The 14,909-nt window shown below is 40.2% G+C and overlaps 1 protein-coding gene across 2 annotated transcripts in view; it reads left to right on the top strand.

The window, feature by feature from the left end:
* The window catches only part of RAB3GAP1 (RAB3 GTPase activating protein catalytic subunit 1), a 75,319-nt gene that overhangs the window by 15,054 nt on the left and 45,356 nt on the right, over positions 1-14,909 (top strand). For both annotated transcript variants that reach the window (XM_056117640.1, XM_056117639.1), the window contains exons 4-5: positions 7,849-7,984; positions 14,481-14,559. In XM_056117640.1, coding sequence (XP_055973615.1) covers positions 7,849-7,984; positions 14,481-14,559 — 215 coding nt within the window. The remainder of the gene's footprint in view (positions 1-7,848; positions 7,985-14,480; positions 14,560-14,909) is intronic.

Raw genomic sequence — 14,909 nt, 5'->3', positions numbered from 1 at the left:
AATTTGTGGTATTGTATCCTCAGTACTAGCTCTCTTTTTCCTGGGCTGGTGTTGTAACTCAATGGTAGAGCATTTGCTTAAATGTCTGAGACCTTTGATTCAGTTTCTGGCACTGAGAGTGCACACGCGCGTGTACACACACACACACACTTTTTCTACACACACACACTTTTTCTACACACACACACTTTTTCTACACACACACACTTTTTCTACACACACACACACACACACACACTTTTTCTACACACACACACACACACACACACACACACACACACACGTTTTCTTGGGTAGCCAGGAAGGAGCAGTCACTTCTGGTGTCGCTCAGAGGCCCATGCATTGTCAGTTTTAGGAAGCAAACCCAAAACTTGTGTGCAAACCATGTTCTCCAACCTTCTGAGCCATCTTCCCAGCCCCTCCATATTCTTGACTATAAAATGATGCTTTGTTTCCTCGGAGTTCTGACAAGTTAAGAACTTAGCACTTAGCTGAAGAAAAATTAAGTTCTACATAATGTAGTCAGGCTGGAAAAACACGCTTAACCAAGTTACTTGAGAGGTCTCTTCAGACATTTTTAGTTGTATTATTTTCTAATTGTTATTTTCGTGTGTGAGTGTGTTTTAAGGGCCATCCAGTGGGTAGGGAGAGTGGGTCACTCCCTGTGATTCACAGCAGGTAGTATTTGGCGGGCATACAGTTCATGCAGCTGAAGATTAGACTTAGAGCCATGGGCATGTTAGTCATAGTCATATGCTGTACACTTAAACTATTTCCTGCTGTCTATATATATATTTAATGTTGGGGGGTGGGGTGGGGTTTTGGTTTTTCATTTGTTTGCGATGTTGTTTTACCACAATACTTTTTCCACATGGTGAAAGGGTCAGGACCAAGTGAATCTGAGTTCAGTCCCTTCTAACCATTGCCAGGTGTGGTCCCCGACTTCTATAGCCCAAGAACCAAGCTATCAGGCCTGTAACAGTAGAACAAGCATGGCCGAGAATACTCTCTACCACTTCCGGATGTGTTCCCTATAAGATTTTTCTTTTTAATATGTATGATGAATTTAACTTTGGACTTGATTATTTTTTGTTTGGGGGCATCAATATTCAGGAGCTATTCTCAGCTTAGTACTCGTAGGTTACTCCTAATAGTACTTAGGGGACTGCAGTGGGGGTGGAACCCAGGATCCAGACCCAGCCCTGCATATGACTGGTTTGCATGCTTTGAGCCATCTTCCTGAACCCCTCCCCTGCTTCATTTGACACAATCTGTATACTATTAGAACAAGTTGAATTACACAGGTATCTTTCTAAACCCATAAAAAGTATCTACTTTAGGGGCTGGAGTGATAGCACAGCGGGTGGGGTGTTTGCCTTGCACGCAGCCAACATGGCCCACCGGGGTTCAATTCCTAGCATCCCATGTGGTCCTCCCCCACCCCCCCAGCACCTCCAGGAGTGATTCCTGAGTGTATGAGCCAGGAGTAATCCCTGAGCATTGCCGGGACTTTAATTAATGTATTAGTGAAAAAATGAAGTAGTTTTAAAAAAGAGACTGTTTTTATTTTGGGACCACGACCTGCGGTGCTCAGGGTGTACTCCAAGCTCTGTGCTCAGGGATCACTTTGGCAGACTCGGGATCATATGAGATTCTAGGGTTGGCTACATGCAAGGCAAATACGCTACCTACCCCCTGTAATATTGCCCTGGCCCCTAAAAGATTAAGCATTTAACATGGTTTTATCTTTTGTAACCTCAAGAATGGAAAAAATGTAGTATTATTTTATTCTGTGAATATATATATGGCCCTGCCCTAAAAATCTTGATAAAATTCTCACCATCATTTTAATAAACATTTTTAGATAATACCTCATCCATGGGCTGGAGCAGTAGCACAGCGGGTAGGGCATTTGCCTTGCACGCAGCCAACCCAGGTTCGATTCTTCCGCCCCTCTCAGAGAGCCTGGCAAGCTACCGAGAGTATCCCACCCAAAAGCAGAGCCTGGCAACTCCGTGTGGCATATTCGTTATGCCAAAAACAAGTCTCACCGTAACAAGTCTCACAATGGAGACATTACTGGTGCCTGCCCGAGCAAATTGATGTGAACGACAGTGCTACAGTGCTACCTCATCCATAAGATTCACCAATTATGTTATATATTAAATTCATGTATTAGAATAAAAATTGCTAAATAAGATGCATTTTTAGAACATCTTCATTACCTCCAGAAGAATCATTTCCCATCTTCTCCCAGACCTCAGCAATAGTAATATTCTTCTGACTGGAATAGTGATATCTTTGTGGTTTTGATATGCCATTTTCCTTTTTTTTAAATTTAATTTTATTTTTATAAAGTAGTTTGCAATATTTTCTTACATTTAATATTTGAGCACCAGTCCCACCACTATTATACCTTCCCACCACCATATTTGATATGCCACTTTCTAATGACTATGTTACTGAACAATTTTTGTTCTTCAAGTATAAAGTAAAAAAAGTAAAGGCCCTCCCGTTGATCATCGATTTGCTCGAGCGGGCCCAGTAACGTCTCCATCATGAGACTTGTTGTTACTGTGTTTGGCATATCAAATACGTCATGGGGAGCTTGCCAGGCTCTGCCATGAGGGTGAGATACTCTCGGTAGCTTGCCGGGCTCTCCGAGAGGGGCGGAGGAATCGAACTTGGGTCGGCCATGTTGGCTGCATGCAAGGCAAACGCCCTACCGCTGTGCTATCGCTCCAGCCCTTCCAAGTACAGAAGCTCTATATATAATTTCAGTGCAAGTCCCTTATGAGGTACATGATTCTCAAATGCTTTTTCTCATACTCACATGTTATATCTTTTATCACTGTGGGATGTCTTTTCACTTTTTTGATGTTATTTGTAGTTCTTGGTCCTATATTTAGACCTGGGATTAATTTTGAGTTAATTTTCATGTTTAGTGTAAGGACAGGATCTAACTTAAGTCTTTTTTGCTTGTGGAAATAGCTTTTATTATAGTTATATTTCAATATTATAGTCAATATTATAGTCAAGAGGATTTCTCCTACTAGTCTCTGGTTCTGATTTGATTAGTTGATTGTAGAGCCTAGATTTCAGTGCATTTTTAAAGACCACTTACATGATTATAAAGCTGATTATTTCGTTAGTCATAACTGTACTTCAAAAAATAGGAGGGTGATTCTGATATGAATCAGCATAGACAACTAGGTAGATAAAAAAATGAAGGTTTTCATTCACTAGTAGAAAAATCCTCTTGACTATTTGTAATATTGAAATGTAAATGCTAAAATTTTTTCCCACATGCAAAAAAAGACTTAAATTTTGTGTTTTATATTTTCTTTCTCTTAAATGATGTATTACTTTTGTCATTAGAAAAAAAGTTTGTTAATTTGTCAAATACTGTTAAATTTATATTTTTTCAAGAGAAGATATTTTTTCATGGTATGTTGTTTAAGATATGAAATTTGATTCTGGTAAATAGCCAACCCTAAATAACGTTTCTATTAAATGTTATGGAAAAACCTAATCGTGTTGAACACGTGTAATGAAATAAATTTCAATGAGAACTGAACATGACCACTCTGAAGTACATATCAATTCAAGTAATAAAATACTCTTACAGAGGATGGTTTGGGCTGTACCAGGAGGTTCCTGGGGGACTGCTCTTGACTCTGACTGTGGTGGTGTTCCTGCTAGTGCTCGGGCAGCTGCAGTGCCAGAGATTGATTCTGAATGGCCATATGCAAGGCTAGCGTCTTAAGCCCTGTACTAAACATCTGGCTTGAGAAGATACTTTTTGGATTGAGTTATGTGCTGTCTTAGGTTCTTACAGTATATGATTCAAATTTTTATACATAATATATTTGGATGTGGCTGGAGTGATAGCACAGCGGTAGGGCGTTCGCCTTACAAGCGGCCAACATGGCCGACCCGAGTTCGATTCCTCCGCCCCTCTCGGAGAGCCCGGCAACCTACCGAGAGTATTGGATATGCCAGACACAGTAACAACAAAGACTCCAATGGAGACGTTACTGGGCCCGCTCGAGCAAATCGACGATCAACGGGAGGGCCTTTTATCTTTTTATCTAAGGTATTTGGATGATGTTGTAATTTTGGTCATTGTGTGTCATATACGGTTACTGTGAACACCTATCACTTAATCACTTAACTTCCCGTTAGTTGTCGATTTGCTCGAGCGGGCGCCAGTAACGTCTCCATTTGTCCCTGTCGCGTGCTAGTGTAGCCCAATGGCATCTGTTCGCTCCGGGAACATGAAGGGCCTCAAACCGATCGTTCATGATCTTGACGAAGAAGTCTGACCATCTGGTAGGTGGGCGGCCACGCGGTCTTTTGACATCCCGTGGAATCCAGTCGGTAACAGCTCTAGTCCAGTGGTCGTCTTTAAATCTCATTATGTGACCAGCCCATCTGATTTTCGACACCTTGGCAAATGAGACAGCGTCCCTGATTCTTGATCGTCGACGGATGTCAGAACTCCGGATTCGTTCTCTCATTTGAGTGAAACGTGATATTCCAAGCATAGCTCTTTCTATTCTTCTTTGGGAGACCTGAATGGCGTTCTCATCTTGTTTGCGTAGGGCCCAGATCTCTGAGGCATATGTTAATGCAGGAAGAACAGTGGAATCAAAGAGATGTGCCTGGAGCCGGAGGTTCTTCGTCCTCTTAGCTATTTCTTCGACGTTCTTGAAGGCGTTCCAAGCTGCTCTCTTCCTCCTGCGCAGCTCGGGTGCCAGGTCATTTGTCATGTTGACCTCTCGACCTAGGTACACATAGCTGTTGCATTCGGAGATGCAACATTGAGAGCGAATGGGGCGTCAGGAACAAGGCTGTTTCTCATTGTCTTCGTAAGATTCAGCTGTAGTCCTACCTTTCCACACTCATGGTCAAAGTCGGCCAGCATTTGTGCCACTTGGCTGATGTTTGGTGTTATTAAAACAATGTCATCAGCAAAGCGGAGGTGGTGTAGTTGCCGACCATCTATCTTCACTCCCATTCCTTCCCATTCCAGTCGTCGCATGATGTTCTCGAGGGTGGCACTGAAGTGTTTTGGTGAAATGGTATCACCCTGCCGCACCCCTCTCTTGACATCAACGATCACTTCTTTGTAGAATGGTGAGATCCTGGTAGTGAATCCGCAATACAGCTCACGGAGGATCTTGATGTATTGGGCTTGAATGCCCTGATTGGCTAGGGCTTCAATGACCGCTTCCGTCTCAACAGAATCAAAGGCCTTCTTTAAATCAATGAACGTGAACACCTATATATAATATTAATCGTACATGAATTTTCAAATTCTAGACTGCAGAGAATAATAAAATATAGTCTTTATTTTTCACACCTAATTGAAAACTAGGTCTAAGGTGCTATAATACTGATTTGAGCAAGATCCTGGAAAAGGATAACTTGCAAAGCAGATTTGATACTTTATGGAGTTAACTTTTAGGTTGAGTTTTAAAAAATGATTAATTATGCTGGAGTGATGGCACAGCGGTAGGGCGTTTGCCTTGCGTGGTAGGCCTGGCCGAGCTGGGTTTGATTCCCTTGCCCCTCTCGGAGAGCCCGGCAAGCTACTGAGAGTATCTCGCCCTCACAGCAAAGCCTGGCAAGCTACCCGTGCCAGAGTGTAAGCTTTATAATGAAAATTTTTGCTTCTTATGCATAATATATTGATCTCATAATCTAAAACTTATAATGAAAATATGCATAATAGAGATGATGTTCAAGTTTTTACTTATATAAAAATGATTGGAAACCTCTAGGTATTCCAGGGTGTTGGTAGCACTGTAGCACTATCCTCCCATTGTTCATCGATTTGCTCAAGCGGGCCCAGTAACATTGTGAGACTTGTTACTGTATTTGGCATATATGATACGTCACTGGGTAGCTTGCCAGGCTCTGCTGTGCGGGCGAGATACTCTTGGTAGGTTGCCGGGCTCTCTGAGAGGAGCAGAGGAATCAAACTCGGGTCGGCCGTGTGCAAGGCAAATGCCCTACTGCTGTGCTATTGCTCCAGCCCAGGGTTTTGGTAAAGCACCAAAATATCTTAAATGGGGGAGGAACAGTGTCAGAATTGTATTTAAGGAAGATAAACTTGGAAGTAGAATTAGAGAGTACAGGAAAGGAGAACAGTGGAACGCTGATCTGGGCCAACTATTGTAAAGGGATCAACTCTCAAATTTATCTTCATGTGCTCAAGAGTTCTTGAGCCCTCCAGTCTTCTGGCTCAGAATATATTTTAGGCACCTAAAGTTTAGCGAGTAAATTGAAAGACATAATGTTGGGTCCAAAGTGTGATAATGCTTAGTACCTTGTTTCTGCATAATTGCCTTTATCTTCTCTTCAGAGGAAATGATCATCTTCTCAACCTACCCTTCACCTTTTCCTTGGACTTTACAATTTTTTTCTTATCTTTTTTTTTTTTTTATCTTGTGTTAGTTTTGGGACACACGTGGTGATGTTTGGTGTAGTGCATATGCTCAAACCCTTTGCACTGTTGCCTTGGCCCCTCATCTCTTTATTTTTAATAATTTTTCTTTATCAGCTGATTCTAAATGTAATATGGAAGATAGTATACTATACTGGAATTTGGGTTCAAATGACTATATTAGAGAGGAAGATGAAAAGCCATATTGTTTTTCAGTTTAGTTAAAAGATTGTAAAAAAACCTATTTAGAGACAAACTGCTCGTTTTCTCATTTAATTCAGCCTAACTTTCCCTGAAATAGCTGTTGGTAAAGTTGACAGGAGTACCTGGAATAGAGCTACATAATGTTCCTCTTATTTTCTTCCCTCCTTCCTTCTCTTTCTCTCCCTCCCACTCCCGTCCCCTCATTCCTCTTCTATCTTCTCTTTTTTCTCCCATACTTTCCCCTCTTTTTATGGTTACCAACTAGTGTAAAGAGAAGAGTTAGTGTAGATTTTAAGTGTAGTTATTTATTTCGGGGGGGAGAGGGGGAAGCATACTTGGCTGTGATCAAGGCTGACTCCTGGCTCTGCACTCAGGGATCACTCCTGGTGGTGCTCAGGGAACCATATGGGATGCGGATGCCGGGATTAGAATCCCAGGCTTGCCACTTGTAAGGCAAACTGTACTATCTCTCTGGCCCCTGTTTCTTGTTTTTTGTTTCATTGTGCCTGGAATCAAGACTCCTGCTCTGCCACTCAGCTACTCCATAGCCAAGTATTTCTTTTTGTCATTTAAAAAGAATTTTTCAGCTTTATTGCAAGCTTGAAAAATGAAATTCTCTTATTTTCTGGAGTTTTCCTTAGTTTTAGCCTGAATTGCTTTCTAGTACGCATTTCTCCTAAGCAAACCATCTTATAATGTAGGTCATAATAATATTTTGTAACTTTTGATATGGAACATTTATGCCTTCAATTAAAACCAGTTATTCTCACTGTATTATTTTTATTTTAATTTTTTTGTTTTATTGGGTTGGGGGAGGTGTACACTCAGCAGTGGTCAGGGTTTGCTCCTGACTCTGCACTCAGGCGGGGTTTGGGTAGCTGTCTAATGAAACTTTTAGGTTAATGGGTAGAAGGGGAAACAGTTCCTATAGCTGGACTGGAGAAAGAGTAGAGCTGGCGTTACTTGCCGTGCATATGGTAGCTGGTGTTCAATTTCTGCACCCCATAGGGTCCTCTGAGCACGGCTAGGAGTAATTCCTGTGTGCAGAGCCTAAAGTAACCCCTAAACATCACTACGTGTGTTTTCCGCCCTCACCAATCCCCAAATTCCTGTAGCTTCTACAGGATATTGGTAACATAATGGTAACTACTGACTCCTTAAAAGTGGATGTTTTTCATTTTTCTTAAATACAGGGTATATTTACTTCTGGCACATGGGAAGAAAAATCAGATGAAATTTTCTTTGCTGACTTCAAATTCTCAGTCACTCATCATTATCTTGTACAAGAATCCAGTGATAAGGAAGAAGGGAAGGATGAATTATTAGAAGGTACGTTTTTACTACATATTTAAAATTACTGACGCTAAGAGTAATTTTAATTTTGAATTGTGATTATCTTAATTTGTTTCCTCTGGAAATGTTTTACATATGCATAGCTGCTTTACCACTTCTGAAGAGAGTGTGATCTTTTAGAGGAAAAATCTCATTATTGTTAATTTTTAAATTAAATCAGCAAATATTTATTTATTACATAAAATATGCAAAGTTTACTTCTAAACCTAGTAGTCGTGAAAAGTATTTGCATTCTTAGAGAAGAAATAATTGTATAAGTAGTAATAGTAATAGGAGGTAGAAAGTGATTAAATCATGCCAAAAGACAGAAAGTTCTAAAGTTCAGAGAAGAAAAGATCACTTTGAATTGGGAAAGATCAGACAAAGTGTTGTTAAGAATTAAGAAAGCAAACTGGATTATGGAGAATAAAAAGTATACATTAAATTCATTGATTAGTCAGTGTAGTGTTTTGTATATCCCCAGAACAAATTTGACGTGGTAACATGATCTTTCTAAATCTGTACCTCATTTGTAAAATAAAGTAATGCTAAATAGTTAATGGGATAATAAAATTTCGTATTAAACATCTCAATACCTGGCCTGTGGTAAGAACTCAATAAATGGTATATTTAGTGATCAATAGGTCAAATCATCTATAATCCTCTACCTGGAGATACACTAATATCTAACATGAGCATAGTATTGAACAGTTAGATTTTTGGTACTGTCAAATACCTTTTTTTATTCTGAAAAAAGCCAGACTACATGTTAAACTTTTTCTGATCAAAACATTATGATTTATAAACACAGATCTGAAATATTTGTGTCTTTTCTTATATAGGAATACAATTATATTATCTTTTCTATTAAGCTTCTCATTTTTTTTATTTTTTTTTATTAGTGAGACATCATGAGGTACAGTTGCAGACTTACAAATTTTTTTGCTTGGGTTTCAATTATTCAATGATCAAATACCCATCCCTCCACCAGTGCCCATTTCCCACCACCACAGATCCCAGTATTCCTCCCACCCCCCATCTCTCCATCCCACCCTGCCTCTGTGGCAGGGCATTCCCTTTTGTTTTCTCTCTCTCTTATTGGGTGTTGTGGTTTGCAAAAGAGGCAGTGGGTGACAATCAGCTTTGGTCTATGGTCTACTTTCAGCATGCTTCTCCCATCCTGGGAGGATCCTCCCAACACCCTTTATGTGGTGATCGCTTCTCTATCTGAGCTCCCTTTTCCGCTAGCATGTGTGGCTGGCCTCCAAGCCATGTAGTAAAATTCCTGGTACTAATCTCGGCCATTCTTGGGTGTTAGTCTCCTATTTTGCTACTTTATGTTCCCCAGATGAATGCAATCTTTCTGTGTCTATCCCTTTCTTTCTGAGTCATTTCGCTTAACATGATACTTTCCATGTAGTACCACTTGTATGTTTATTTCGTGACTTCGTCTTTTCTAACAGCTACATAGTACTCCATTGTGTAAATGGACCAAAGTTTATTTAACCAATCATCTGGTTGATCTTTTTGATGAGTAGTTGAATTCTATTTGCTAGTATTTTGTTGAGAATCTTCGCATCTGTGTTCATCAGGGATATCGGCCTGTAGTTTTCTTTTCTCATGGTGTCTTTGTTTCCTTTTGGTATTAGAGAGATATGGGCTTCGTAGAAACTGTTTGGGAGAGTTTCCGTTTTTTCAATTTCCTGGAAAAGCTTGAGAAGGACTGGCAGTAGGTTCTCTTTAAATGTTTGGAAAAATTCACTAGTGAGTCCATCTGAACCTGGACTTTTGTTTTTGGGAAGACTTTTGATTACAGTTTCGATTTCGTTGATGTTAATAGGTCTATTCAGATACTCCAAATCTTCTTGATTCAGCTTTGGGAAATTATAGGAGTCCAGGAATTTATCCATTTCTTCTAGGTTCTCTTGTTTCATGGCATACAGACTTTCAAAGTAGTCTCTGATGATCTTTTGGATTTCTTTGGTTTCTGTTGTGATATCCCCCTTCTCATTTCTGATTCGGTTTATTAGCGTTCTCTCTCTCTCTGTTTCTTTGTGAGTGTTGCTAGTGGTTTATCTATCTTGTTTATTTTCTCGAAGAACCAGCTCTTGGTTTCATTGACCTTTCGGATTGTTTCTTTGGTTTCCATGTCATTGATTTCTGCTCTAAGTTTTATGATCTCTTTCCTTCTGCCTGATTTAGGCTCTTTCTGTTGATCCTTTTCTAAGGTCTTGAGCTGTGAGGTCAAGTTGTTTCTGTGCATCCTTTCTACAGACCTAAGATATGCTTGCAGAGCTATAAATTTTCCCCTTAATACGGCTTTTGCTACATCCCATAGGTTCTGGTAGCTCGTGTCTTCATTCTCATTTGTTTCCAGGTATCTTTTGATTTCATCCTTGACTTCATTCCTGACATACTCGTTGTTCAGCATTGAGTTGTTTAATTTCCAGGTGTTTGATTTTGTTCTCCGTGTCTGTGCTGTGTGTGATTCACTTCTATCCTCAGTGCATCATGGTCTGAAAAGATGGTTGATACTATTTCTATCTTCCTGATTCTGTTCAGGTATGTTTTGTGTCCTAGCACATGGTCTATTTTGGAAAATGTTCAGTGTGCACTAGAGAAGAATGTGTTTTCTTTCTTTTGGGGATGTAAAGCCCTGTATAGGTCTATTAAGCTCTTTCTCTTCTATTTCTTCTTTCAAAGCCAATGATTCCTTGCTGGGTTTTGTTCTTGTTGATCTATCCAGAGGTGATAAGGCGATGTTGAAGTCTCCAAGTACTATTTTGTTGGTAGCGATGTCCTCCTTAAAATCTGTTAGCAGTTGTTTTAAATATTTAGCTGTTCCCTCATTAGGTGCTTATACATTTAAGAGTGATTTCTTCCTGTTGTACGTGTCTTTTGATGAAGAGAAAATAGCCTTCACTGTCTCTTCTAATCTTTTTCAAGGTGAAATTAATGTTGTTGGATAGTCGTATGGCCACCCCAGTTGTTTTGAAGGAGCTGTTTGCTTGCAGGATTGTTTTCCATCCTTCGACTTTGAGTCTGTGTTTGCTCTGAGTGTTGAGATGAGTTTCTTGTAGGCAGCAGAATGTTGGGTTCTGTCTCTGTATCCATTTTGCCACTCTGTGTCTCTTAAATGGTGAATTTAGACCGTTGACATTGAGAGAGATTATTGTTATGGAGTTTTGTGTCATCTTTCTGTAAGGGTGTGTTGTGGTTGTAGGGTTTGTCTTGTCTTATAGTAGTCCCTTTAGCCCTTGTTTTAGGTTTGGTTTTGAGTCTATGAAGTTCCTGAGCTGCTGTTTATCTAGAAAATAGTGTACTGTTCCTTTGATTTTGAGTGAGAGTTTAGCCGGATAGAGTATTCTTGGTGAAGCATTCATTTCAGTTAGTTTTTTCACTATATCTCGCGACTGCCTTCGGGCTTGGAGGGTTTCCTCTGGTAGGTCTGCTGTGAATCTAAGGGGTGCTGCTTTGTATGTGATTTCCTTCTTTACCCTTGCTGCTTGCAATATTGTGTCTCTCTCGGCAGCATCGATCATTCTAACTATGATATGTCTTGGAGTGTTTTTGTTCGGGTCTTTTAGCTGGCACCCTTCGGGCTTCTTGAATGTGAATGGCTGCATTGTGGAGCTCTGAGAATTTTTCGGCGATGATTTTAACTATGGCTTTTTCACTGGGATTATTTCCCTGAGCTTCTGGTAGTCCAATGATTCTAATGTTGTTTCTTTTGGAATCGTCTCCTAGGACTCTGATTCTCTGTAGAGCTATTTTGCGGTCCTTTGCCACTGTTTGTTTTTGTGTGTTGGCTTGGTGCAGCTGATCTTCCAGCTCACTGATTCTTTCTCAGCAGTGGTCATTCTATTTTTGAGGGCACAGACTGAGTTTTTAATTTTATCTATGGAATCTGTGATCTGTGCCATTTCTGTGCGTAGCTTTCCAATTTCCGCTCTCATTTCTTACTGTATTTTGTCAATTGTGCAATCGATTGTTTCTTTCATGTCCTCTTTCAATTTACTGGATATCTGTCTGACTGTTTCATTGAGTTGATTGAACATCTTGATGACTTCATATCTGAATTCTTTGTCAGAGAGGTCCCTTAGGTGGCTAGCACCTACTGAGGCTTCTGGACTTGTTTCTTTGTCATCTCCCTGTGGCTGGTATTTGCGCTGTTTCTTCATGTTGGTGTGTAGGTGTAGGGCTTAGATTTCTTGGTATGAGCAAACTACTTGTGGCCGCGTGAGTGCAGTCCCACGAGAATTAGGCCACGCCCACTTCTTAAAGCCACGCCCACTTCTAAAGTGGCCACACCCCCACAGGTACCTGGTGTGTGTCGGGGGAGTAAAGACTGGGTGGGGAGAAGAGACCATCTCAGCTTCGGCGATGGAAAGGGAGAGGCACAGATGCTCGGAGCTGCTTTGTCTCCAGCGTCCTAAACTTCTTATAAACAAAACAATTAGAGTATGCTTTCGATTTATAAACAAGGACATATAACATTTAACATGTGTATACATACAGGAGACAATTGTATAGCATAATAAAATAATTAAGTCAGAATATCAATATCTGTACTTTAAAAGTGGGCTTCTCCATTCACTTGCAGCCCCCTCTTGAGTTATGCAGTACATCATGGCTAAGCACTGCCAGAAGCACCTACGTTTCATTATGCATTTAATTTTTGTTTAATTTTTGGTCATTGTGGTTGAGAAACCTTTTGTTATCAATTTTTTTGCGTTAAAGGAGTTGTGATCTATGGTTTAAAAAACTAGACTTTTATTTTATTTATTTATTTTTGCTTTTTGGGTCATACCCAGCGATGCTCAGGGGTTACTCCTGGCTCATGCACTCAGGAATTACTCCTGGCAGAGCTTGAGGGACCATATGGGATGCTGGGAATCGAACCCGGGTCGGCCATGTTGGCTGGGTGCAAGGCAAACGCCCTACCCGCTGTGCTATTGCTCCAGCTCCAGAGATAAATATTTAAACCTGAATTGTCAGACATCAGAAGATTGGAACATTGATCTTTTTTGTTTGTTTTAATTGAAGTTACTTTCAGTGGAGTGTCAACAAGGACTGTTAAAATTAACAAATACAATTTTTCAAAAATAATTATCACTGTACAGCAAAAGGAAATACTTTATCATTCATGCTTTGAATTTATTCTATATGTGACTATAAAAAAATGGTTATTGTTCTTAGTGTCTTAAAATGGATAGTAATTCATTTGCTTAAAGATATGTGGGCTACAATAGGAGAGAGAGAACAAAGGGGAATGCCCTTCCATAGAGGCAGGGTGAGATGGGGGGGATGGTAGGTGGGAGGTATACTGGGATCCATGGTGGTGGGAAGTGGGCACTGGTGGAGAGATGGGTATTTGATCATTGTATGATTGAAACCCAGGCACAGAAATTTGTGAGTCAATAACTGTACCTGCTACCCCATATGGTCCCCCAACCATGCCAGGCATAATTCCTGAGTGCAAAACTAGGAATAACTCGTGAACATCACTGGATGTGACCCAAAATGCCAATAAATAAATAAATAAATCACTGTTACTGTCCTCCTGTTGTTCATCAATTTGCTTGAGCGGGCCCAGTAACATTGTGAGACTTGTTACTGTGTTTGGTATATCGAATACATCATGGGTAGCTTGCCAGGCTCTGCCGTGTGGGCAAGATACTCTCGGTAGCTAGCCAGGCTCTCCAAGAGGGGCGGAGGAATCGAACTGGGGTCGGCTATGTTGGCTGCGTGCAAGGCAAATGCCCTACCCACTGTGCTATCGCTCCAGACCAAATAAATAAATAAAATTTAAAAAATCAAAAAGATATATGGATTATAGGTATGAAACTGGTTATTGATTTTATAAGAATATTTAAGATGGCCAGGGGGCCAACAAAGGCTACCCTGAAGGTGATATAGAGGCACAGAACTCTAACTAGAACTTTGGAGAAAAAGTAGAGGCAAGAACAGTCCAAGAGGGGCTGGAGTGATAGTATAGTGGGTGGGCGTTTGCCTTGCACTGATGGAATCAGTTTTGATCTCTGGCATCCCATATGATCTCCTGAGCACTGCCAGGAGTAATCTTTGAGTGCACAGACACGAGTAAGTCATGAACAGTGCCCAAGAAACGAACAAAAACCAAAACCAAATAAATAAGAACAATCTCAGAATTAATAAAACAAGATTATGTATTAAGAATGAAGAATTTAATGAGAAACTGAGTCATGAATTAGAAAGAAACCTAAATATAGGAATTATATGTGCATTCTATCCAAGTAGACTGAATTACTATATTATGTAATGTAATTGTCATAGAAATTACCCCCACTCTGTGAATGTTAGCTCTAACTCCAGATATAAATTGTTAAGCAATTGCTAAGTTACATGGACTAGCAAAACATATCATACGATATGCTTCCTTTAAATCATATTACAAAATTCTGCCTTAGAATCTAGAACATACTAATTTTTTTATTGTCAAATGTTTCTATAGATGCTGTACCACAAGCTATGCAAGATTTGCTGTGTATGAACAATGACTTTCCTCCAAGAGCACATTGCCTAGTAAGATGGTACGTATATATTTTACTCAGATTACTCCTCGTATGTGTGCCTCACAAGATTGGCCCAGTTCTGTTTTATGCTAGGAAGATATGCAGGACTCAGCATGTAGTTGTACTTTCTGCAGTTATTTATCATAGGGTCTGTGTGCGAAGAAACATCAGCTGTAGGGAAGATGCTTGAGGCAAAGTTTGGAGGAAGCTCAAGTGTCTTAAGAATCCTTTCCTGATGGAGTTATATAAGGCATACTTAAATTCCGTGCAGTAAGTTGTGACAACATAAATGTAATGTCTAGGGCCAGAGAAATAGTACAGTGGGTTAAGGTATTTGCCTCATACATGGTCAACCCAGGTTCACTCCC

Source organism: Sorex fumeus, unplaced genomic scaffold, assembly GCF_029834395.1.
Source record: "Sorex fumeus unplaced genomic scaffold, SorFum_2.1 ptg000035l, whole genome shotgun sequence".
NCBI lineage: Eukaryota > Metazoa > Chordata > Mammalia > Eulipotyphla > Soricidae > Sorex > Sorex fumeus.
This window is presented reverse-complemented; position numbering and strand designations above follow the sequence as displayed.